The sequence below is a fragment of the Lissotriton helveticus genome, chromosome 2_2, assembly GCF_964261635.1.
Source record: "Lissotriton helveticus chromosome 2_2, aLisHel1.1, whole genome shotgun sequence".
Classification (NCBI taxonomy): domain Eukaryota; kingdom Metazoa; phylum Chordata; class Amphibia; order Caudata; family Salamandridae; genus Lissotriton; species Lissotriton helveticus.
This window is the reverse complement of record NC_136060.1, coordinates 164,367,821-164,392,617: the sequence shown is the minus strand read 5'-3', so window position 1 is coordinate 164,392,617 and position 24,797 is coordinate 164,367,821. Positions and strand designations below refer to the sequence as shown.

The window sequence follows — 24,797 nt, the reverse complement described above, 5'->3', positions numbered from 1 at the left end:
AAGATGTTAGAATTGGAAAAGTGACCGAGCATGGGAAAGAAGCTTTACATGCACGATTACTGTCAAATTTATATCCAGAACAAGATGTTGTGCCTGAGAATATTTTTCAGAAAATTACTGAGAAGAAATCTGGAATATGTTTGATGCCAACTCTTGCAGAATGTGCCAAATTTGACTACAAAATGTTGCATTTAGAAAAGCAAGAGATTGTGAAACTGGAAGCTATTGATAGAGTAGAGCATATGGGATCAACAATTATTTTGTCTGAGAATCTGAAAACAAAATTGGATTCATTAGAGAAGAGTATATCTAAAACTGCAGGTTTTGAAAAGACTCTGAATGTGTGCTTGAACTGCCGTATAATTTTAAGAAGGAATTTACATGTTGAAAGAGGTCTGGTAAATGGATCAATGGGTAATGTTGTTGATTTTGTGAAATACAGAAATAGAGATGGAATTGAATTTTTAAAAATTAAATTTGATGGCATTGAGGAAGTACAGCTAATTGGTCGTTGTTCTGCTAGATTTTTGCTTGTAAAAGACTTATATGTTCGCCGTAAGCAGTTTCCTGTTTGCTTGGCATATGCGGTGACAATTCATAAATCGCAAGGTTTAAGCGTAGACAGTGCATTGGTGAATATTGGCAGTTCTGTGTTCAAGGAGGGTATGGCATATGTGGCATTGTCACGAGTTAGAACTTTATCGGGATTGTACTTGATTGAGTGTGATGTCACAAACATTTGTGCAGATCTAGATTGTGTTAAGGAATACAATAGGTTAAGAAGAGAGTATGCGCCACATTTGCCTCAGTATCCTTTGTTTGAGAAACGTGTGGTAGGCCGGAAACGAAGAAATGAGAACAATACTGGGGAGGTTGTAGCAAAAAGACAAAAAGACAATGAACCTAAAATTACAAGCAGAAACAAAAAGGATTCTGTTGAAGATGTTGTTGGTTTTCAGTTTGAAAACAGTTCTGGTGTCAACTGCTATGCTAATGTAGTAGTTAATGTTTTATTTTCTCTAAAAAATGTAAAAGAAGAGATTGTGGTCAATTCTGATCAAAGATTTTGCAGTTTGTTAAATTCTGTGTTAGAGAAATGTACCACTGATAGAAGAAACATAGAAAGTGTGTCTGAAATTCGAAATCTGTTAGACAGATGTTCAGGCCAAACACAATTCTCTCAAAATATTCAGCAAGATTGTCAGGAGTTTTTAATGTATATGCTTGATGTATTACATGCTGAAGGTGTAGATGTAGATCAGCTGTTTGGGCTTTCTTATCAATGGCAGCATGACTGCGAGAACTGTATGGTATCAAGTACTACTAGTGTAGACTCAGAAAGATTTATATATTTAACTTTGCCAGACAGTAAATCAGTCTCCTTTAATAAGCTAGTAAAAGCAGCTGATCACAACATGGAGTGTAGCCAATGTAAATCTGAAATGATGTCCACATTATTTATACGAACATATGGCCAGTATGTCATTTTAATGTTCAAACGATGTAGGCCTGATGGAACAAAATTGACAACTTTAATTAAAAATTTTGTAGCTTCGCAGTTGTCAATATCAGGAAGGACTTTTGTAACTGCAGCAATTATATATCATGACGGCCCTTCAATAACATCAGGACATTACACAGCTTATTTAAAGTCTAGAAATGGCTGGTCATTCTGCAATGATTCTGTTTTAATTTTCAAAAAAAAATTGCCGTATGACCTTAAAAACTCTTACCTGGTGTTTTTAAAACCAAAATTTTAGGGAAAGAATCTCGGGATGTGCTCTGTGGAATTTCAAGAAGTTCTAATGGCTCCTACACAATTTGGCCTTGAGGATAAGTGTAGTTCAGAGACATAACTTCTAACCATAGGACTGGACATTATGGAGAAATACGTGCACTTTGAATGAGTTCAGAAAAACTGTATCTTTTTATAAACTAATTGAAGCAGCCAATCAAAACATGGAGTAGAGGGAATGTAAGTCTGCAATGCTGTCTACTGTTTTACATTGCTTTGTGATTAAAAGTGATGTAGAGAATTAAATAATTGTAGTAGTCATAGAGGTAGTGTAAGTCTGCTTGTATCAGTGTCATAGGAAAAGTAGAACATGACTGAGCAAGAAGGGGAAGATATTACTATTCCAGGATTGTGAAAATGATCTTCAACATTTTAATTCTGAAAGTTGCGGAAATGCCAAATGACGGGATTGGCTTACAAGAAATCCAAGAGTTATAAATGGCTCTGACAAGATTTGGCCTTGTGGAAAATTGTGGTAGAGAGCAAGAAGTCATTTATTGCATGTAACGTGTTTTTAAAAACGATGGAGATTTTCTTTCAGAAAGTGGCGGGCTGAAAGTAATAACAGCACAAAAGAGTGTAAGCTGTTCATAGGACATCCTTGGACGTCATGGAAAGTAAGTTAACTTTAAGGAGTTCTGAATTTTGATTTCTGATGTTGTATGGGTTTTTTAAACACAATCATTTTGATTGTGTTTTTTTTCCCCGCTGTTACATGATGAATACCTTCAAGTCACTGTTTTTAGTGAATTTTGATACATTCTGAGAACAGCAAAAATAAACCATTTAACATGTATAATTAATTCTGTACTGTTTGCATTTATGATGTATATGTAGAACTGTGTAGGAGGCATGGAGAAGGTGAGGCTTCTGTAAGTGTCAAAGTTGTTGCATGCAGTGCTGCACTTCTGCGTATTCTTTCATATGCTAGACTACATCTGCACAATGAGATACCTAAGCAAAGGAAACGCAAGTGATGTGATTGAGAAATGAGCAAAATAAATTGCATGTATTTCAATTAGATCACCTGTGTTTCCTATCATTACGAATCACATTGTGCAGATCAAGTTTAGGTCTGTCCAGGGAAACATAGGAGGTTTGGACTTTGTTGAAGAGTACAGTGGACATGACTCACTTCATTGGTAGACCTTCACATGTATTATGTCCTCTATTCTCTTCAACAACTCGAAATTTCATCTGCAACCCTGAGTAGGCCTCACCTGAAACAAAACTCTGGATAGTAGACATCTTATTGGCATCCTGAAGCAATTATTTAAAATTTTAGTGTCTTGCGACACTTTTCTGAAACAACAGCAATGCAAAATATGCACCATGTTTTAAGATAGGCCTCACTTCATCTGCATCAAGATACTGTTAGTTTAAAATGTATATCTTTAGGACTGTGTAGGGGGCCTGGAGAAGCAGAAGCTTCTGTAAGTGTCAAAGTTGTTGAAAAACTGTTTGTCCTTCAATCTTTGCCCTTGTCTTTTGTAATTTTTAAATACATGTTTTAATATTTTTCAAATGTTTGTTCTCTCTTTCACAGATTGAAAGTATAAAAACAAAAAGTGAGTAATTTAACAACAATTATAAGGTAAATATTTTGTACTCTTTTCGTTACATTTCTATCACATTGAACTTCTATTAGTTCCACTGCTTCATTTCTTTAACCCTCAGTTTCCTGCCTTTGCTACTTCCCTCATTCCTTTCTCTATTATCTACTTACTCAACTCCTTCCACTCTTTTTCTCAGTCCCTCTCTTCTCATAGTTCCTCACTCTTGTTCACTCACTCCGTCTCTATTACTCTTAGTGTCTTTGACTGATCACTCTATCACTACTTGTTCATAATGCTTTCTCTGTGTAGTTGAAGCACACTAAGGGGAATATTATGAACACAGCCAATAAAATTATTGCTCTTTTTATTGGCAGAAAACTGGTTAAAAAGTGGTTTTAGCGGCAGTTTTCTGCCGCAAAAGCGGCTTTAGCGACACATTTCTGCCAATAAAAGCTGCAAAACTTTTATTGCCTATGTTGATGATATGGCTCTATGTTACTTACATTTCTTTGCTGTTTCAATTAATCTTTTTCTGTTATTTTTTGTTTTCTGTTTTCTATTTTTTCTCTCTGTTATTCCCCATATTTTAATCTTATTTTGAACATTCACTCACATTCTCCAAGAAACTCTTCTTTGTTAATGTTATACTCTCTTTTTTTTTCTTTCACTTCGTTATCTATTTTGTTTTTCACAATTATACCCTCTTCTGTCTTTTCTTCGGTAAATAGATCTATTAAACAGTATCTCTTCTTTACTCCCTATAGCTGTCTTTCTTTTAACATCACTCTCTGTTTACTTTCCTTATACTTACACTTTTTTTAAAAAAAAAAAAATTTTTGGTTAGCTCCCGGTCCGCGTACCGGGAAGCTAACCCGGGAGCGAACCAAAAGAAATAGAGCTTGCCAGAGTGCTAAACATTGTAGCAATTTTTTTTGAAAGGGAAGGTAGTTCTGAAAAGAACTTTTTTTTTTATATTTTTGTTGTTTTATATTTTTTTTTTTTTTTTGAACATTTTTTTTTTTTTTGTATTTTTTGAACGATTTTATATTTTTTTTGGTTTTTTTGGGGGGGGAAACAACAAAAAACAGGCGTTGAAAAGGGCTCAACAGGAGCAAAAAAAATTACTGGGGGCGGTTAGGGCAATCATGGTGTTCATATGAAAGGTTGAGTGCATTGATGCTCATGTTGCCACAAGCTAATAATGCACGACAGTGCATACATAAATGTATCATATGCCCAAAATTTTCTTGGATATTTGGCACAGTTTCCTGTGCCTCCTCTGGTGTTAAAGAAACCGGTATTGTTGGTCTGGCCACAGGAGTTGGTCTAGGATTGTCCAGCATATCCCTTAATTCCGCCCGGCTGTAATTTAGGGGATGTTTCCTCGTCATGTGCCTATGCATGGTGTGCTTACCATAACTGTATTTTTTATCCGTCCCTCTGGACAATTGTTCCTTGCATATGAGGCAGGTGACATACCTCGCGTTGACTTTTTTTTGTCCACGAGGCATCGAAAAAAACTGCCAGATGAAACTGGCTTTCTTTCTGGAAACCCGGGGCAACTCTTCCAGGAATTGTGGTTCTTCTCCCTCCTCATCCATTTCTTCATCTTCCTCCTCAGTGTTGGTAATCACCTGGGGAGGTGGTCCTCTCTTCCCATGAGGAGGTGGAGGTGGTGGTGGGGGTCCACCAGCTGAAGCAACCAATGAAGCCATTTTCACACAAGCAAAATAGGTCTTCCAACAAGCAAAATAGGTCTTCCTCTCACAATGATGAAAGTCAGAGTGAGGAAAGAAGGAGGGGTTTTCATCATTTGGAAAAAACAATACTTCTCAACCAATGAAAAGTGTTATTTTTAGGTCACCTGACATAGCCTTCCATAATTATGAAACTAAAAGTGAAATGAACCAATGAAAAGTTTTATTAACAAGTCACATGACCTCTCACGCTCATGTTACGCGCTGCGGAACGCGCCCCGGTTAGCTTCCGGGTCGCTAAGCTTCGCGCCCCGGTCCGCGCCCCGGGACACTTCCGGGTGCGCTAACGCGATACGTCACAAGACGCATTTTGCGGCAACGCGATACGTCGCGCTTTCGCACCGCGGATCGCTTCCGGGGAGCTGCGTTTCGCGCCTCGGTCCGCGCCCCGGGGCACTTCCGGGTGCGCTAACGCAGTACGTCATAAGACGCATTACCCGGCAACGCGATACAGTCACTATGTTGATTTCTTACCGGTTCGCGGACCGGATCGCGGAATCTAATTGAGCTAACGGGAAGCTTCCCGGTTCGCGGACCGGGAGCGAAACAAAAAAAATATTTTAAAAAAATTATTAATAAACATATAAAATATATTTTTGGATTTAAAGAAGAATACATTTTACAGCTATAGATATTAGCTTTTAAAAAACCAATGAAATTCATTGAAAAAACCATAGGTTATAGACCATATATAGTTAGGAATTAGCATTTACAAAACCTTGAAAATTCACTGAAAAAACCATAGGTTATAGACCATATATAGTTAGGAATTAGCATTTAAAAAACCTTATTTTACTCACACAAAACCAATGAAATTCCATATATAGTTAGTTGTACTAACTATATATCGCGCACCCGCAATCCACTGCTGATCATGTCACATATTACATCATTCATGACATGGTCAGTGACATCACTGATGACATCACTGATGACATCTCAAATGACATCACTGATGACATCACTGATGACATCTCAAATGACATCACTGATGACATTACTGATGACATCTCAAATGACATCACTGATGACATCACTGATGACATCTCATTTGACATTACTGATCACATCACTGATGACATCATTCATGTGATAATACGATGAACCTCTTCAGACTCTAATATAACCTTAGATACACTCAGTGTAAACACAGACTCGCAGATTGTCACTCATCCATGAAGTTACACACACACCCAGTCAGTCATGCAAAGAAACAATCTCACCTCCATTTCTTCAACTATACAGTTAAACACACCTTACTTATTCAAACATATACTAACACATATTTACTCTCTTATACAATCCCTGATACAAGTTCACAATGATCCATACAGCCACTCACACATTCACTGGCTCTTATGCACAGTTATTTATATATGTCAACTCTCACATGTACTGTGTTTTACATATGTACTTACTTTGACATGTAGCACTGAGATATCCATTCACTCACCAATACAGTCATGCACACAGTCAACCACCCATACAGCTGTTTCCACATGCACTTTTGAACCCATACATTATGCACAGAGTCATACACCTTCCCAGCCACCCACACACACTCCCAGTTTCCCATACAAATGCTTGGGCAACCAATCAATAACCCATATAGTTACTCATATAGCTACTGATCAACACATGCAGCAGTTTACAGAACAACAGACATAATGATGCACAAATTAAGACAGTTTAGTCACTAACCCATGCACTCAATGAGACACATTTAACCACTCACTCATACAGTCAGTCAGTCATGCACCTACTAAATCCTTCATCCAGACACTTATACATCCACTCATTCTTCAATATGTAAGACATATTTTAACTTTACAGAAAAATACAGTCACTGGATGTTGTCATCAGTGATGTCATCAGTGATGTCATTTGAGATGTGATCAGTGATGTCATCAGTGATGTCATTTGAGATGTCATCAGTGATGTCATCAGTGATGTCACTGACCATGTCATGAATGATGTAATATGTGACATGATCAGCAGTGGATTGCGGGTGCGCGATATATAGTTAGTACAACTAACTATATATGGAATTTCATTGGTTTTGTGTGAGTAAAATAAGGTTTTTTAAATGCTAATTCCTAACTATATATGGTCTATAACCTATGGTTTTTTCAGTGAATTTTCAAGGTTTTGTAAATGCTAATTCCTAACTATATATGGTCTATAACCTATGGTTTTTTCAATGAATATATATATATATATATATATATATATATATATATATATCATGTACACTTTGTTCATATTGGCACCCTGCGCTGTAAGAGTACACAGCAAACATTTGGGGTGACTTATGAATATATCTGTGCCATATATGTAGGTGGTGTAACTACACATTGAAGCCCCCATAAAACATTTAACGTTGATGCCATAAATTCATTTTCAATGCCATCTGGAATGGTCTTATATGACAGTTCTTTAGACCAATTTTGAGAAACTACTTCTACTACCATTTCTAGGCCCAGAGCACACACACTGTGACACTGATTAGCAGTGTTACAGGATACAGAGTCATAATACCAGAAGAAATAGGATCCAGGAAAAATCTGAGGTGATGACCACTAAGAAAAGGCAAATTTGCTACACAGATAGAAAATTTCGGACAGTTTCTACTATGGCATAGGAAGCATTCTCCAAAAGAACTCAATCACTATCGAATCTCAGTAGCGCATTAAGACATTAAGCTGTGACCAGCTAGCCGTCTTTGGGAATAATCTTCAAATCCAAAAAAAGAGACAGTTGTATGTGTGAATTGCATATGTTCACCCTGTTCATTGATCGAAGCAACAAAGTCTTGTACTTGTTCTGTGCTCCCTGACCACATGATTAAGATATCATTTACATAGCATCACCATGATTGAATCTGATATCCATAGGGAACATCATCTGAATAAATATTCTGTATTTTGAAATTATGAACATATAAACAGGCTAGGCTTGGGGCAAATGTGCTGCAATCGTATTCACTTGTGTTTGATGGTAGAGTGGAACTCCCCTTCATAATTATTAAAGTTTTGCTTTTAGAGCCAAAGTAGTATATTCAGTTAAAAGAAATTGCTGATGTAATATATTCCCAATCACTGAACAGAGTAACTCTTCTATGGCACATTGTGTGGTGTCCTGGGGAATGCTTTTAGAGGGCGCTCTAACATCCTGGCTTATTAGTAGTTTATTTTCAGTATCAAAGAAACTGTCTCTTGAAATGTTCAAAATATCCTTGGTATGCTTGACATAAGATGGCATCTTAACCATGTTAGGTATATGAAGGAAGTCAACAAAGATTGAGAGTGGTTCCAAGGGTGAATATATGCCTGAGACAATGGGTTATCCATGTTGAGGCTACGCTCTGCATCCCACCCTGCTGCACACAGCCAAAAGCCAGCACCTAACCCCGCTTGTGACAGGATGAAATATATACACGTCAGCAACAAGAGGCACGTGATTATCATAAGCCTATGAAAATTATTGTATTAGGTATAGTTTGTCACCCATAAATGTCTAGATTTGTGCCCCCGAACCATTAACGTATGACCGAGACAATCCCACAATACCAGCAGAATTTCTCCATTCATAAATGAACTATACAAACATAAATCTAGTTTGTCTTGAATCTGTACATCAGGATGTGAAATGTACATTTATAAAGTTTTTATTTGCGCACCTATTTTAAACAAAACCTGAGGATTACATTATTTTCAAATTCTCCTTTGTAGACTCAGTTACAAAATGTGGCATAATAATCCGAACATATTTTGTTTTGTTTTTTAAAAGTTTAGGAATATATTCTAGAAAATGTTGTGGAAAGTATCTCAACGTTGCTAAAATCCACACTGCCTGAAATGAAAACATACAAAGTTGAAAAATATTGTCATTCTATTACAAGTGCATTGTTGCTGTTTTTTAACTAGAGGTAATTTTCTAGTTGCGGGCTCTATACATGACTGAATACATTTAAGAAAATGAGGAGGATGAGGGAACCTAGAAAACAACTTATCACAAATTGAGATAGTCCTAAATAGAGGTCAGTTACTTTTCTATTTTGTCTAAAATAATTATGCTTAACTAGAACAATAATGAAAAAGTGATAACAAAATACCTATAGTGCTAAAGGTTGTATACTTAATCAACACTATCAAAGTTGGATGGGATTCCCTGGTAGCTCTGGACCAGGTTGGAGCCAGATAGCCAAGGATAATATTGGTATTGTTTTTTTTCGTGGTACTATGGAGGTGGAAGGTTGCATGAAGCATAATTGTTGCATTGTTTTTGGTGATTTGACATTCCAATATTTATATCTGGGTGGACCATGCAAAAGTGACTGCCTACAAAATTTACAAAGTGGATTTTTGAATCAGCCTTATTCATATATTGGCGTAACTCTCTCATCTCAAGCATTTGGCTATTTGGAGTAGAAATGTGACTCATACGGAGTGATAGCATTGCAATGGATGAGAAACTATTTTACATCTAAAGAAGAATTGACCATCACATGGTTGTCATAATTAGTTCTCATGAATCCCATGCGTGCATTTTATACAGAAAACAATATTTTTTAAAGCAGCAGGCACTATCAAGACCACCACAAATATCTTCATCCTCAATAACACACAATAAACAAACCACAATTGCCAATTCCTCAATACCACACTACTGCAAATGCCATACAAACAACTCCTCACCAAATACCACCACTAATAGCATTAATACCTCAACCAGTACAACTACAACTACCAATATCGCTGTCAATATCGCCTAGAGTACCACCACCAGTAGCAACAGCATCACTAATTCCACAACCAAAACCACCACAATCTAATATCACTGTAATATCACCTAAACCAATCCTACCACCACCACTGCTAGCAACAGGATCACTATCAATGCCACAACAGTAGCTCCAATAGCACCACCAATTCCATCACCAATAGCAATACTACCACAATACCATAACTGTTAATACCACAATATCACACCAATACCACTAACACTACAAACACTGCTGCCACCAAATTACTACCACCAATACCAGTACAACCCCCAATCCACGCCCGTACTACCACCAAAAACAATACACCAATATCAACAGCAGCAGTACCCTCAACACTATTTCCACAACCACTAATACCACAACTACTAATACCAACATCTCTATGCACACTATAGCCATCACTTCCACCAATACCATCAATACAAATACCACCAATATTACCCTCTCCACCACTTATAACAACACTTGGGTCTATGCGAGTGGTGTAGATGTAGTGAATGAGGATTTCTGCACTGATCATGTTTTTATCACTATGTCCATGCATTTTGTCCTATTGAGTGTCTTGTCAGGGTTAAAGGTTATAAAAATGCAGTTCTAGTACAGTATGGGTTGCTTAATTGAGTCTCCGGGTTGGGCATCTGCCCCCTCCATGAAGTTGAGATAATGTACTAGTAGGCATGTGTCTATTCACACATTCTCCTCAGCTCTTGAGGCATATGTGCACCAATGTATTCACACTATGTTTGGAGCTGGAAGATAAAACTTCTTGCACCTCAACCAACAACTCCCACATAGCTCATTCTACATCCAGCACCCATCCGACCACATATATCTGAAAGTGCACCCAAGGCTTCCTGAAATCAAAGCACTTTCCATACCTGTCAGCTGTATGAAGTGCTATAAAAAGCCTAAAATAAATTGCAATACAATAACCACCAAAAAACTCAAAAGGAATATCACATCACCAAAAACAATACCACATCACCGCTACTCACACCAGCAATACCGTTACCACAAATTCTACCTCACAATACCAATCCCAGCACCAACATAACTCGCAATACCACCAGTGCATCAGCACCTCCAAATAAAACCTCTGATATCAATCCTTTTTGGCTTTGCCGGTGTTTGTTTTCTCTTGGAATAACATGAGATGTCCATTGAAATTCTCTGGTTGAAATTACGAATGGTCGTAAAAGGAGCATTTTGAAAGACTAATAACTCATTTTGGTCAAAATGTAAATGACGGATAGCATCTTTTTAAGAATTGTGCTGAAATATCTGATGTAACGTGAAAAATGGTAATCTTGTGGTTTGAATTACTGGCACCACTCTAATTTTTGGTATTGTGCAGAATTTTAAGGTGATGTGAAAAATGTTGATCCTGTTCTGGCACAAACCGTCATTAAAATAAAACACTTTTCTCTCATGATTTTTATGGGTACTATGTCTAAAAGGTCTCACAAATTATTTCCTATTAACAATATCGTTAACTTGAAAACATTTATTTACTCCTATTGTTTTAAACAGACAATACATTATTTGAACGCACTGTTTATATGGATCTAAGATATGAGATAAAAAAATCTAATTTTTTTCTGCAGCCATCCACACATCTAGAATTTGGAAGAATTGTAATCTACACCACTAGCCTGCGAGTGGTTAGAACAACCTTTGAAAGATGTGAGCTGGTGAGAAAAATCTTCCAAAACCATAGAGTAAAGTTCGAAGAGAAAAATATTGCTTTGAATATTGACTATGGAAAAGAGTTGGATGAAAGATGCAGGAGGGTATCCGAAGTCCCATCGCTACCTGTTGTATTTATTGATGGCCATTACCTTGGAGTAAGTATTGACCTAATTCGAATTGCCTTGCTACAAAGTGTATTATAAGCGGTTATGCATATGGGTGAAAATGTCAATCTTTTTGATCTTTTAAGAAAACAAGATATCTTGGCTGTCCATATTCTAAAACTATTAGTTTAATGTAGCCTTAAAGACAAATGGTCCTTCTGTGACTTTACAAATGTCTAGGCACTTTCCCTATTTCTTCCTAACAACAGCAAATTCCTTTAGTGGCTAGTAACTTCCTTAAAATGTGGCCACAAAATGAAAGCAATTTCCAAACACTCTGTTATTTCAGTTTCAGTTTTTCCTTTCCTGTTGTAGAAAGGAGGGGCACTGCACTACACAAGGGTAACAATATGGGCACTGCACTCATGACCCAGGCATGGCCCCTCACAAAGAACGAACATTTTGGGGATTTATGATCAATTTATTTTAGACATTGTGCTAAAATAAGCACTACTTTACTCCATTAAAAATATATATTCTTAGCAGAAGATTTTACATGAACCTCCCTTGTGGCAGTCATGCTCACTTGCTACCCTTTATCGCACAGTATATTCAGGACTTGGTCTTAAGCTCCACCACTTTCAAAGTTCATCAGCCGCCAATGGTCAGTTGACCCTTGGAGTTACATAAGCCTGAGATGAAGAGTAAAGGCCTAGTCTTTCTTCTCAGTAAGCAGGACAGGCATCAAGCAGCAGGGCATCCTTCTTTTGTAACATCCACATCTCCAGAAGTGTACTGAAGAGAGGTCTGCAGGAATCCTTTTTATATCTGGTGCCCACTTTGAAATGGGAAAAGTTTATGGAGTTTCCACCTACAGTTGTATCTGGTATTTCCTCCCCCTGATCTGGTCCCAGTTTGTTGGTGGTCACAGTAGGCTAGTATGTGAGCTGGGCCAGTGCATTTGAAGTGCAAGTGTGGTAGGTGACCACTCTGTTGTGATACTATCTGGGAGGAAAATACAAAGGCCAATTGCCAACTATACTTGGTCATGTGACACAGGAAAAGGCTGCAGGCCCCAAATGGTTTGGGCAAGAAAATATCAACGTTTTAAAAGTGGCAATTTTATAATTGTAACTTAAAATCTGACTTTGCCATTAAAGAGGATTTTAAATTGAAATTCCTCCGACTTCAAACATGAATTTTATACCTGCTCCCAATCAAACTTTTTCATTTAATAAGGGTAATAAGGTAACCCAATATTATCCTAAGGGAGAGGTTGTACTTGTAGAAGTAAAAAAACATATTTAGTGTGTTTCACTAACAAGACATATACAACTTAAAAGTACATGTCCCACTTTTTAAATACTCTGCATCCTGCCAGTTTGTTAGTTGTTTAGGGCCTCCCTTAGGGGTGACTTATATGTATTAAAAAGGAACGTTTAGGCATGGCAGATGGTTTATTATTACAGGTTAAAATGGTAGTTTGAAACTGCACATACAGACTCCAAGGGTAGGCTTGAGACATATTTTTAAAGGGCTGCTAAAGTGGTTGGCACAATATGTGCTGCAGGCCCCCATGGTAGCATTTATTTTACATGCCCTGGGTACACGTAGTACCCACCTTATTAAGGACTTACAAGTAAAATAAATAGACCATTTGGGTGTACACCATGTTTACCATGTTTAGAGGAGATAGTACAGCACAAGCACATTAGCGAAGGTTAGCAGTGATAAAGTGTGCAGGATCCTAAGGACAACAAAAACAAACAAATTCAGCAAAATATGAGGAGTGAAAGCAAAAAATTTGGGGGAAGACCACCATAAGGCTGATAGGTCTAAAAGGACTTTCTCAACTAGCTTTGTCATACTACACACTCTAAGAAAACTCCACAAAAGAACTAGAAATCATGAACATAATAGTATCACTCTTTGGCACTCTAAAAAGTACCATACTCAGCATAAATCATTCAAGGACATCTTAGTTTAAACTACTACAATAGAACACAACCACAGTGTTCCCATGCAACAGTATATGGAAAAAAAATCTGGATTATATTTTGCCAGCCAACACGATAACAAAGGAAAACCTGAAAATATAATCAGAGACTCCAAATTAATATCAGGTTCACAACGTTGAAGACCATTAAACAGTATTGTACTCATTAAATTCAATATATGAGCCCCAAATACTATGATCTATTCCCTAGTTTAACCTAGTCTCTAAGTGAGTCTTACTACTGATACTGGTTGAACCCCCCACTTAACCAGAATGCACTTACATTAAACATTCCAGAATTATCATATTTACCTTACATGAATTCAATGAACACCCAGATACCACACACCACCTTTTACACAGACTTACCAAGCACACAATGTTGCATACTAATGACTCTTAGAAGTTCTCTGTGGTTCACACACAAGCAAATATTCCCCACTAAGTTTGTAAAATTGAGATGTTGGGCTGTCCACCAAACAGCAAGGACAGTGCAGTCACCACCTCAACTTGTCCAGCCTCTGCCAGGCTATGGACGGAGCCCAATTTAGACTAACGGATAGGGTTGATGGGTATTTTTTACGTGAACTGTTTCAATGACAATTAAGAGATAAGGCATGGCTAACCTGTTGCTACTTTTCTGTTTAGTGATGACAGGCAACGTCTGTGATCATCAGGGACATTCTTGCACATTTCCTGTTTGGGACCACCAAGGTGCAGAAATACAGGGGGAGTGAAAGATTGGCATACAACAGAGCTGCCACTTTTTGGCAGCTGTGACATTACCACACATCTGTAATTGAATTTCTCAGGGCCTAATTTCGTGATTGGTGGACCAACTGCCATATGTATAGGAAGGCAAAGGGAAAGGATCTGCTTGCCCAGTCTAAAAAATACAGTTATCTACCAGGTTAGTGGGTTCTATTTAATGAAGTGGCTATCACCTCAGCAGAGGCAAGAGCCACTGCAGCGGAAAAAAGATTGGCAGCGAATGAGCCAATTAACTGCAGTGTAGAGGACCTGTCAGCAATTTTGGGGTTTATTTGGGGGTATGCTATCAGGAACCCTGGTAAAAAAACAAAGCATAGTCCCTTGTATTCTAGGAGTTGCCTGAGGTGTGTGAGGTTTGTTGCATGCTCCAAACTTTTTGCAGACATTTTTGCACTTTTCCTGTTTGTGAGCCCAAGGGGTGCATGTTTGGCCCACACAGGTCAAACACTCTAGACATTATTTCTGAGGAGCTATCATAAATAGGGTGGGTAGTCCACCAACATTTTCATCATTGTTTGCTCAATGCAGGTGGTTTCCCACTGGAAGAGCAAGTGGTAGATCCCCTGTTGCGCCACCAATGTTTGGCAGTTCTCCTGTTACGAGACACCTCTAAATGCGGCCCTTGGTCTATAATGCTTTTTGGTTAGGACCAGCAATTGTATTACTCAATGAAAGGTAGATCGTGGATCAAAAGATAACTGTAATACAGAGCCAGTCCATATCATACATAAAGTCTCAGTGATTAGTTTGGAGAAAGTCAGCCTAGGAGTAGACATGATTTTGTAACTGAGGGCTTTTAAAAATGAAAATGAACTAAAGAGTTTTATTTTTGTAGCAACAGTCGTGACCAGGCTAATGTTATTTACATGTTCATTAGAACAAGAAGGTTCCCATTATGGATGCCCGATGACGGAGGTTTCGGGATCAAGTTGAGAATACGCAAAGGATCTTAAAGTAAGGGGCTGCACACGGATGTATTCAAACATATGGCAATGAAGCAGCAAAAGATCGTAAAGTTAAGGGGTGACCCTCAGGTATTCAAACATATGGCAATGAAAGGAGCAAAGGATCTTTGAAGTTAGGGGGTGCACCCCGTTGTATTCAAACATATGGCAATGAAAGAAAACATTCTGGTATGGGGCACATCCCAAGAATGCTTTACCCACTCTGAAAATGTTGTTATTATTCTGCATGAGACTTGATTTTTGAGCTCACTTAATTATCTTTATTTTGTTTAATATTTAATGCATCATTCAAAGTAATGACCACAGTACAAACTTGTGTAATCTGACTGTAGAATCTTACGGCATGAAGCTGACTTTGGTGCAGTAGCGGCTGCTACCTGACGGGAGTGGGATGAAGGAATAAAAATGATTTAAGAAAACAAAAAGCACTTACCTGGAAACGCAACTTACACCGTCCGCTCCCTCTACCGGTCCTCTTCGTCAGCCAAACACAACGCTTCAATGCAGAGTTGTGATTGGTCTGATCGGCGTGGTTCGGTGCTAAGACAGGGGTTGGGGGCCTGGGCATGTTCTGCATGCAGGCTGTAATGCATCCTGGGTGGAGAACCCAGCGGGCCGGCCAAAGCGGCATGCGCACTTAGAGAGTGTACAATTACCACTCCTCTCGCTGCTAGTGCTCTGGCGCGGAGCATAGCTCCGCACCAACTGAGCCACTGCAGTAGGAAAAATAAAATGATAAAAACAGTGCATTATTATAATTTTATTTCTCCTCTTTCGACTGCTGTGAGAGCAGTGGGGTGAAGCTCTTCCACCTTAGCGAAGGAGCCACCACAGTTTCAGTGACTGGAAATGGTCTTTATTTCCTCACACATTGATATAAAAACATTTTAAAGAAGTGGAATAAATGTATATTTTCAATACCCACTTAAAACAGTTTGAATTAAATTTACATTTTTTCAACAGGGCGCAGAGAAAATTTTGGCAATGAATGAATCTGGTGAGCTACAAGATCTATTAACAAAAATCGAGGTAACTATTTTTTTTGTGTCGAATCTGCTGTATTAAATATCATATTCACTACTACCTGAGCTTTTGAACATACAGACAAATTATTGCTTTTCTATGGGCCCTGGAAAAATGTTTGAAATTATCAGGGATGTTATACGCACATAGAGAAATTAGAATAATATAGCTAACCTTGTAATTCCTTCCTTAGAGTTGCACATTCAATTAAATTGAGAGGCTCGTATTTTCGAGATGAGCGTGATGGGTGCCACTTTCTTGTAATAGTGAATGCGGTCCAAGCCATTATACAAGTAATTTGTTGAGTGAACAGCTGCCTCCAAGCAGGGGTCGCAGTGCTAGCGGAAAGATCAAGAACAAGGAAAACCTCATAGAGAGGCTCGATGCCCTCTAGCCCGAAACCAAACAGCAGGGTTTTGAGGCTCTTTCTGAACACAGCTTCAGAGGGGCTGCTTGCAAAACCAGAGGAAGAGCATTCCACAACTTGGAGGCCAGGAAAACAAAAGATCTGTCTCCTTTTCTGGCCTTGTGAATGAGGGGGAGTTGGAATAGTTTGAGGTTATTAGATCTCACAAGGCAGTAGGGCTTACATTGGCTCTTAAGCTAGAAAGGACCTTCGTGAGTATAGGCCCTAAAGGCAAAGATGAGCGACTTGAAGTGGATCAACTTATTGTTTCAGGAGCCAATGAAGGTGTGTCGTAGGTGAACAGACAACAAAGACTGAGGGGGAATCTTGAGAATGAATCGAGCGGCAGAGATCTGAATAGTTTGATGGCGCTGGATTAGAAAAGCACGCAACCCTAAGTACAAGCTTTTGGTATAGTCCAACCGCGATGTAACCTAAGCATTGACTATCGTTCTACTCAAGTCCTGGTGATAATTATCGCTCAGTACGCTTAGCGCGAGTATAATTATCGCTGGTAACGCTGCATTTTATCGCTGAGATAGCATGCTATCAGCAACGCTTATCTCAACAGCGATAACATTCCAGGCGCAAGCTGCCATATGTGCGATTATCGCTGGATACCAGCGATAATCGCACAAATTATGGCCTCAGCTTGATGATGGGGCAGGTCAGACTCAGCCATGATATTCACCTTCCATTGGATATCATGGCTAAGTCAGACTGCAAGCAGGCGTAAGGAAAGTAGCAATAACTGCGGTTAGCGCTAATTTTCTTATCGCTATGCATGTTAGCGTGCAGCTTGATAATTGGAGAAATGTCGGTTAGCGACATTTCTCCAGTTATTTTGGGAAGGAACGCCCACTTTTCATCTCAAAGCTGGCGTTGAGGGAAAGGGCACTAAGGCAAGGATTCATGCAATAGCGTGACCTTGCTGATAGGGCGTTAAGATTATAGCCGCTTTAATGCCCTTGATGATATGCCCCACAGTTTGGTATCGAACCACATGCCCAGGTATTTATATTGGTCCACCACCTCAACTTTGACCTCTCCCAATTTACAGTTAAATGATCCCTTTCTGTCCTTTCCCCAGCTCCATTATCTTAGTTTTTTTCTGAATTGATTGTGAAGTTTTTCTTTAAACAGTAATCATACAAAATATCCAGCTTTTTTTGCAACCATAATTCTGTCATGTCCACTATCACTAGATCGTCAGTGTATACGAGACATGGTATGTGGGCCCCCTCCAACTTAGGGTTTAGCACACCAGCATTGCGTAATATACTAGGTAGGTCAGACGGAAATAAAGAAATTAAAGAGAATAGTGGGGCCAGAACGAAACCCTAGCGTAATCCATTCTTTATCTGCATTTTAGCATCCCCAGGGTGTCTAGGATTACACAGGCCCAGTTCTGCGAGTGCATTTCACAGTAGCTTACGATCAACTAAATCAAAGGCAGCTCTAAAATCAACAAAACAGCAGAACAATCTACCTCTTATTTTGATTGTGTTTTTTGGCATTGCCCATAAGCTAAGACAATAATCTATTGTTGAGTGGCCCTCTTTAAAAACACTTTGCACTGTCAGGATCAAGTTATTCTGCTCTACGGGGGTGTGGCCTGGCGATCATCAAGATGGCAGCACTGTAGTGTTGCTTTGCCGGCTGCCGAATACTATCCTTTCACTATCCTGCCTCTACTGTGCCATCCATCGAAACAACGTGTTGGGGCTTACTGCTGACAGTCTGGGCGTACTGGCGATGTGTTTTTTCCGGTGTAGCTGCACATGGAGGTGATAATAGACAATGCAGTGGGCTCTAGACATTGTGAAAATGGCGACCATGTGAGCGTGGCGGAGCTGTCTTCCGAGCCCCTCAGCTGCGAGGCGGATATCTGCTGAGGCAATTGTGGCTGATCGGAAGGCAGAGAAGGGGGAATCGAGTGCGGCGGCGACGCTGTACAGGAATCGCGGTGAGGAGAAACTGCACAGGTTGCTGCAGTGGGAAAGCGGAAGGCCTGCGCAGCATGGCAGGGTCGCTTTGGTACGTGAGCAGCCGGCTTCGGCCTGATGGGTGGGCCGCATACCGGTCGATACACAGGAGGTCGCTTGCCTTGTGGAGCCTACCCGTGGGCCTGTTGGAGCCCCCCGCATGCTGATACCCTTGAGTCCCCACTGTGAGGTATCGAAGCGTGAGTAAAGACACACTCAGTGCGGTGCACTGTGTGGCAGGAGCACTGCTAGGGCCCTCGGGGATTGATCGCATGTGAGTGCTGATGGTTGGTGAGGGTCACGGAGCCGGACCTTTGCTGCCTAGTATTTGAGCCCAGATACAGGTTTTTCAGAGGGGCAGGTCTTTAGCAAATTGGGGATGCTGAAGTGGGTGGGGGGAGGGAGGAGATGGTTAAGTTTCTTACAATGAAGGTACTGTGATTGGGACTATAATGATACATACGATCTGTGTAACTATATGTACATGTGGAATAGATTGCTAAGTTGGAACTACTGCTCTGATGACCGCTAAGAAGAGGGGGGAAATGTATAAATGTATAACTTGGAATGTTCGGGGTTTGAATACACCTAAGAAGACTAGGCAAGTACTAGCGCAGTTGGATAGACATACTGTGAAAATTGCTCTTCTACAGGAGACCCACTTGAGCAAACACACAGAAGGCAAGGTGGGCGGCCTGCCAGCTGGCGTCGTCTTATTCCACCAATGTCAGAGGTGTCTTTATTATTTTTAAAAATGGAGTGCTGTTCACGGCTGCGTTAACCTGTGTAGATACTGAGGGTCGCTGGGCTATGGTGCAGGGCAGACTGGGGGGAGCGTTGGTGACAGTGGTAAATATGTATGGCCCTGTGGTGGACGACACAACACCCTTTCTGCAAATGTTCAATGTATTACGCACCTGGCCAGAGGCTGCAATCATATGGGGGGGCGATGTCAACACCCATCTCAACCCACAAGTAGACAAATCTAAACCGGTGGGAGCACGCACGCTTAAAGTTGCACAGTGTATCAGAGATGTCATGCTAGAACTGGGTTTGCTGGACATCTGGCGATTGAGAAATGAGGGAGTCTTGGAGGGTACACACATAACCCCAGCTTTTAACAGTTGGTCTAGGCTGGACTACTGGTTGCTAAATAAGGAAGCCAATGGGTGGGTGGAGTGAGTACATACACTCCTGAGGTTTCTATCTGACCATAACCCTGTTGTTCTCGACATTGCCATCCCTGTTAATCTGCACCGTCCATTCACGTGGAGATTTAGGGCAGATGCACTGTTGGATCCAACCTACAATGAGACAGTTAGAGCTGCTATCATACAATATTTTGAAATTAACGTAGGGTCTGTGGACAATTAGGCGACCTTATGGGAAGCTTTAAGGTGACGATGATAAGAGGGGTGTGTATAAGTACATCAGCGGGGAACCTCAAAGATATTAGAGGTCAGTTGAATAAAATTGAGAAAACACTGGAGGCACTCGAGAATCAATACCAGACTACACTGTTCATGGACATACTAGCCCAAATTCATGAGCAAGTAGAAGAACATAAGACTCTAGAAGATACAGAAGTGAAATATTTATCCAAGCGTCATGTGGACAGGGCCTATGGTGAGGGCGGGAGGCCGGACAAGACCCTAGCTGCTAGACTGCGTGATAGGATTGATAGCCCTATATTACAAAAAGAAGGGGAAACAATAGTGAAACAGGAAGAAAAAGTGACTGTGCAACTATGTACACCACACGGGGTGGGATGGATGAGGCTGCTATAGATGACTACCTAGAGGACACGGCCTGTGCATGGCTTTCAGAAGTACATAGAAAATATTTAAGTCAGCCCATTGATGAAGATGATGTTAAGGAAGCTATCTTATCTCTGCCTAATAACAAAGCACCTGGCCCAGATGGCCTCACAGCAGAGTTTTATAAGACTTATGCGGATTTACTTATACCACATCTGCTAGACATGTAGGAGATGTATGCAGAGGCTCATGAGTCAGGGAATCTCCCTCCATTATAACGTCAGGCATTAATCATCACTCTTCTAAAGAAAGAGAAGCCTTCTGCGCAGTGCGACTCTTATCACCCTTTATCGTTGATAAGTTTGGATGCAAAAATTTTAGCAAAGGTACTGGCCACTAAAATACAGCCCTTATGCCGCTTCTAGTGCTTCCGGACCAATCCGGGTTTATCCCAGAACGTTCCACTACCCTTAATTTACGTACTTTCTTTGCTATGTTCCCTGTGCTCAATCCTGATTTGTCAGCTGTTGCAGTTCTATTAGATGCTGCAAAAGCATTTGGTTCTATAGAATGGAGGTATATGTTGCGCATGTTACATAGAATGGGTTCCCTCCTGTTTAAACTCGATTCAGGTTCCGTATACAGACCCTTCAGCGAGGGTCCAAGTGGGTGGGTTCACTTCGGAGACATTTCCCAAAGAGCGTGGCACTAGGCAAGGCTGCCCTCTGTCCCCCCTACTTTTTGCCATCGTTCTGGAGCCTCTAGCAAAATCCAGCAATGTCATAGGGTTGCTGCCCTTAATTGTAATAATCGGCTGGTTGCGATCTCCCTATATGCGGACGACATGGTCCTCTTTATTCGAGAGCCGCAGCGATACTTATCCCCGATTACCCAGGAATATATCAGGTTTGGCCTATTCTGAGGACTTCAGATAAATTGGGAGAAATCTGTCATCATTCCCTTAACATTAATTACAGCGTCACCACAGGTAGATTATCCATTGGTATGGTCCATGGAACCAGCCAAATATTTAGGGATTTGGGTACAAAGGATCCCAAGGTGGTGATCAGGGAGAACTATGGTCGGGCATATACCACGTTAGTACAGCAGATTGATCGTTGGGTCTGTTTGCCGCTGTCTTTAGCAGATCGCATTGCGGTAATAAAAATGGTTATTCTTCCTAAATTTCTATACCTGTTTTGCAATATCCCAATTCAGCTGACGAAACATTTTTGTAAAACAGTCCAAACCCAGTTGATGAGATTAGTGTGGGGGAATAAACAATCTAGAATTAGCTGGCACACGTTAACATAGACATATGAGGGGGGGTTCAATGCCCCAGATTTATATGTGTACTACCTCTGTGCACAGACCCAATATGTGTATTTTTGGTTTAAGCCTCATGACTTTATCCCACATGTGGCGGTAAAAGAAGGGGACCCTTATCCTGTGCCTTTGAGAGGTGTCATCTCGCACTCTAATAGACGGACGCCTAAGATTGAGATTAACACAATAGATACTACTATAGCAGCCTGGCAGGTGATTGGCAGGCGGACACACAAACTCCCTCTGTACGCTCCGGCACTACCCCTTGCTGGACACGCAGCGATGTCTGTTGCTCAGGAACATGGGGCTCTAACTGCTCTAAAGGAGGCGGGAATCGCGAGCTTGGGTGACTTATATCCGGGAGGACAGTACCTCACAGGGAATGATTTAAATTACATACAAAATCCTGCACTATTATTTCAATACACATGCTACAGACTGAGACGTGCGGTAAAAGACCATTACACCACTTTTCCTGACGAACCGGAAACGCTGCTGGCATTGCAATTTGTGATAGTCACGCCGACTAGGAAGAAGCTGAAAACTAAGCTATACAAAGCGGCACAGGGGGAAACCGCCCCTAGACTGGACAAGAGTTGGGAATGGTGGAATGCTTCTTTAGCCTCCCCGATCACTGACAAAGAGTGGAAGCAGATTTATATGCTGACCGGCCAATTGACATTGAATAGTAATTTGAGAATTATCCATCTGAAGTTTCTGCATCAAGTATATTTCACTCCCGATAAATCACATTAGATAGGACTCAGGGACTCGAATAACTGCAAGAGATGTGGTCGAGGCGGAGCTGACTTTTTACATCTAGCATGGCAGTGTAAGTCGGTGTTTCAATATTGGAAAAGGTAATTGCTGTTGGTGAAGAGGCGTGTCTTATTTATGTGGGACAGCAGGATAAGCCCTAAAACAGATATGTGGATGAAGGACATGGTGTATTGTCGCGAACAGCTTGAGTTGCATGCTGAAGAACTGCCGACAACCTCTAGACCCACAAATATCTGGGCTCCTTTGAGAGAATATTTTATGGCTCAGGGTGAAATAGATTCTGAATGAGTCACTGTTGTGAGGGGCGCTTTTAAGAGACCTAGAATACCCGAATACCGCATCTGTTTGGGTAAAGTGGAAAAAGTCATGTACATGTATGCTATATACTGATCACTGAATGGCACCTGTTAGGGATGATTTACTGTGATGTTCATTGTTATGGTTGTTCTTCTTTATGCAGAGGGGTGCCAATGCATTGTATTAATGGACTATATTTAGGCTGTATGATAATGCACTAACTCCTAATAAAAGTATTAAAAAAAAAGTTATTCTGCTCTACCCAGGCCTTCACCTTCATTACGCCTAGCAATATCTTAGAAAATACTTTCTCCGCCATCCAGCAAGCTAATAAGGCGATTATTCTGGGGCTGTGTGGCATCCTCCTTTTAATATATTGGTCTAACTATTGCCCCTGTCCAACTTACCACGAAAATCCCAGAAGTAAAAACATTTTGAAAAGTTAACTTCAAAAGACCAGCCCACCAATCCACATTAATGTTTAGAATGATTGCTGGGAAATTATCTGGCCCTGCTGCTTTAGTTAATTTTTGGGAATGAATGGTTTCCTCTATCTTTTGGAAAGAGAAGTCCCCAGCCTTAATCGTTTTTTCCAGATTCTCGTTTAATTCCTCCCTTTTAGGCTCCTACACTCATTATTAAACCAACCATTTATTTTCCCCCTTCTCGTTACATCCTTTCTTGGATGCAGATCCTTGCTTTCCAAGTATCCTTAAACAGCTTACCAACTGCTCAATCACCTGTTCATATAGTGTTAGAACATTCTCTTTTTCCCCTCATTTACTGAGAGACACATAGTCAATCATCAGCTCGTTAACAAATTTCAAACTATCCTTACTTATACTAGTAGGTAAGTGTCGAAATTGTTCTATCTGCATCAGGACCTTGTTATCTCTTTCCGATCCTTGTGCTATCCTGAGTAATAATCGTAGGGGCTTTTGATCACTGCCTTCACTTTGCAGCACTTCAAACCCTTCTACTTCAGTTAAGTGGCAAGCATTTATGAAGGCATAGCCGATTGGGCAGTTCAGGTTACCTATGCGAAAGGTCTTTCATGCTGGGCGGTCGATATCTAGACGTCCATTGGCACAGATTCACCCATTGGCATAGAATCAATTGGTGTAAAATTAAGTTATTCATAAGATAAGTTGCATTACAGAATCTTATGAAAAAGTATAGTTGAACTAGTAAAAATGATGCAACGCAAATGTAATCATTCAATCTTCATCCCTTTCACTTAAACCAAACACCTATGAATAATGGTCTGCCTGAGGGCTTTCACAAAAGATGGCAGGTTAGCAGAGTGTTGAACAGGACTTTAGGCTGGCTCCTATACAGGATGAAATACAAATCACGCTGCAACTTCTATCAGCACAAACTGCAGGAGGTTTATGCAGGCTCAGGCCCAAAGGTCTATAACTAGGGCAGGTAGAGCACAGATTACTTCCTCAGAGTGGAATCTCTCCACAGAATGCAATGCGGTGGGAACTGTCTACATTTAGATGATAGATACACAATCCGAGATGCTGTTCCGTCAGGAAATCTTATGTGCCCTAGAAACTAGAAGGAAAAGGGGGACTTTGGTTGTGTCATATGAGTAGAATCAATTCTCTGTCATATAATTGTCTATTTTCCTAAATAAATGTTCTTTAAGATTTGTGGGTAACCCTAACATGTGCACCACAAAGCATATGTTTCGATAACCACATTCATTCTTGAAAACAAGTATGCTCATAATGGTTGTGAACATCTCAAATAAACACACTTTAAGAAATATGAGAAAGTCCCATGTGCCCTAGCCAGT

General features: G+C 40.2%; 1 protein-coding gene across 1 annotated transcript in view; it reads left to right on the top strand.

Moving 5' to 3' along the window:
- Positions 1–24,797, top strand: part of GRXCR1 (glutaredoxin and cysteine rich domain containing 1) — a 489,812-nt gene that overhangs the window by 400,576 nt on the left and 64,439 nt on the right. Inside the window, exons 2-3 of the mRNA XM_078678876.1 lie at positions 11,499–11,738; positions 16,383–16,448. Coding sequence (XP_078535002.1) covers positions 11,499–11,738; positions 16,383–16,448 — 306 coding nt within the window. The remainder of the gene's footprint in view (positions 1–11,498; positions 11,739–16,382; positions 16,449–24,797) is intronic.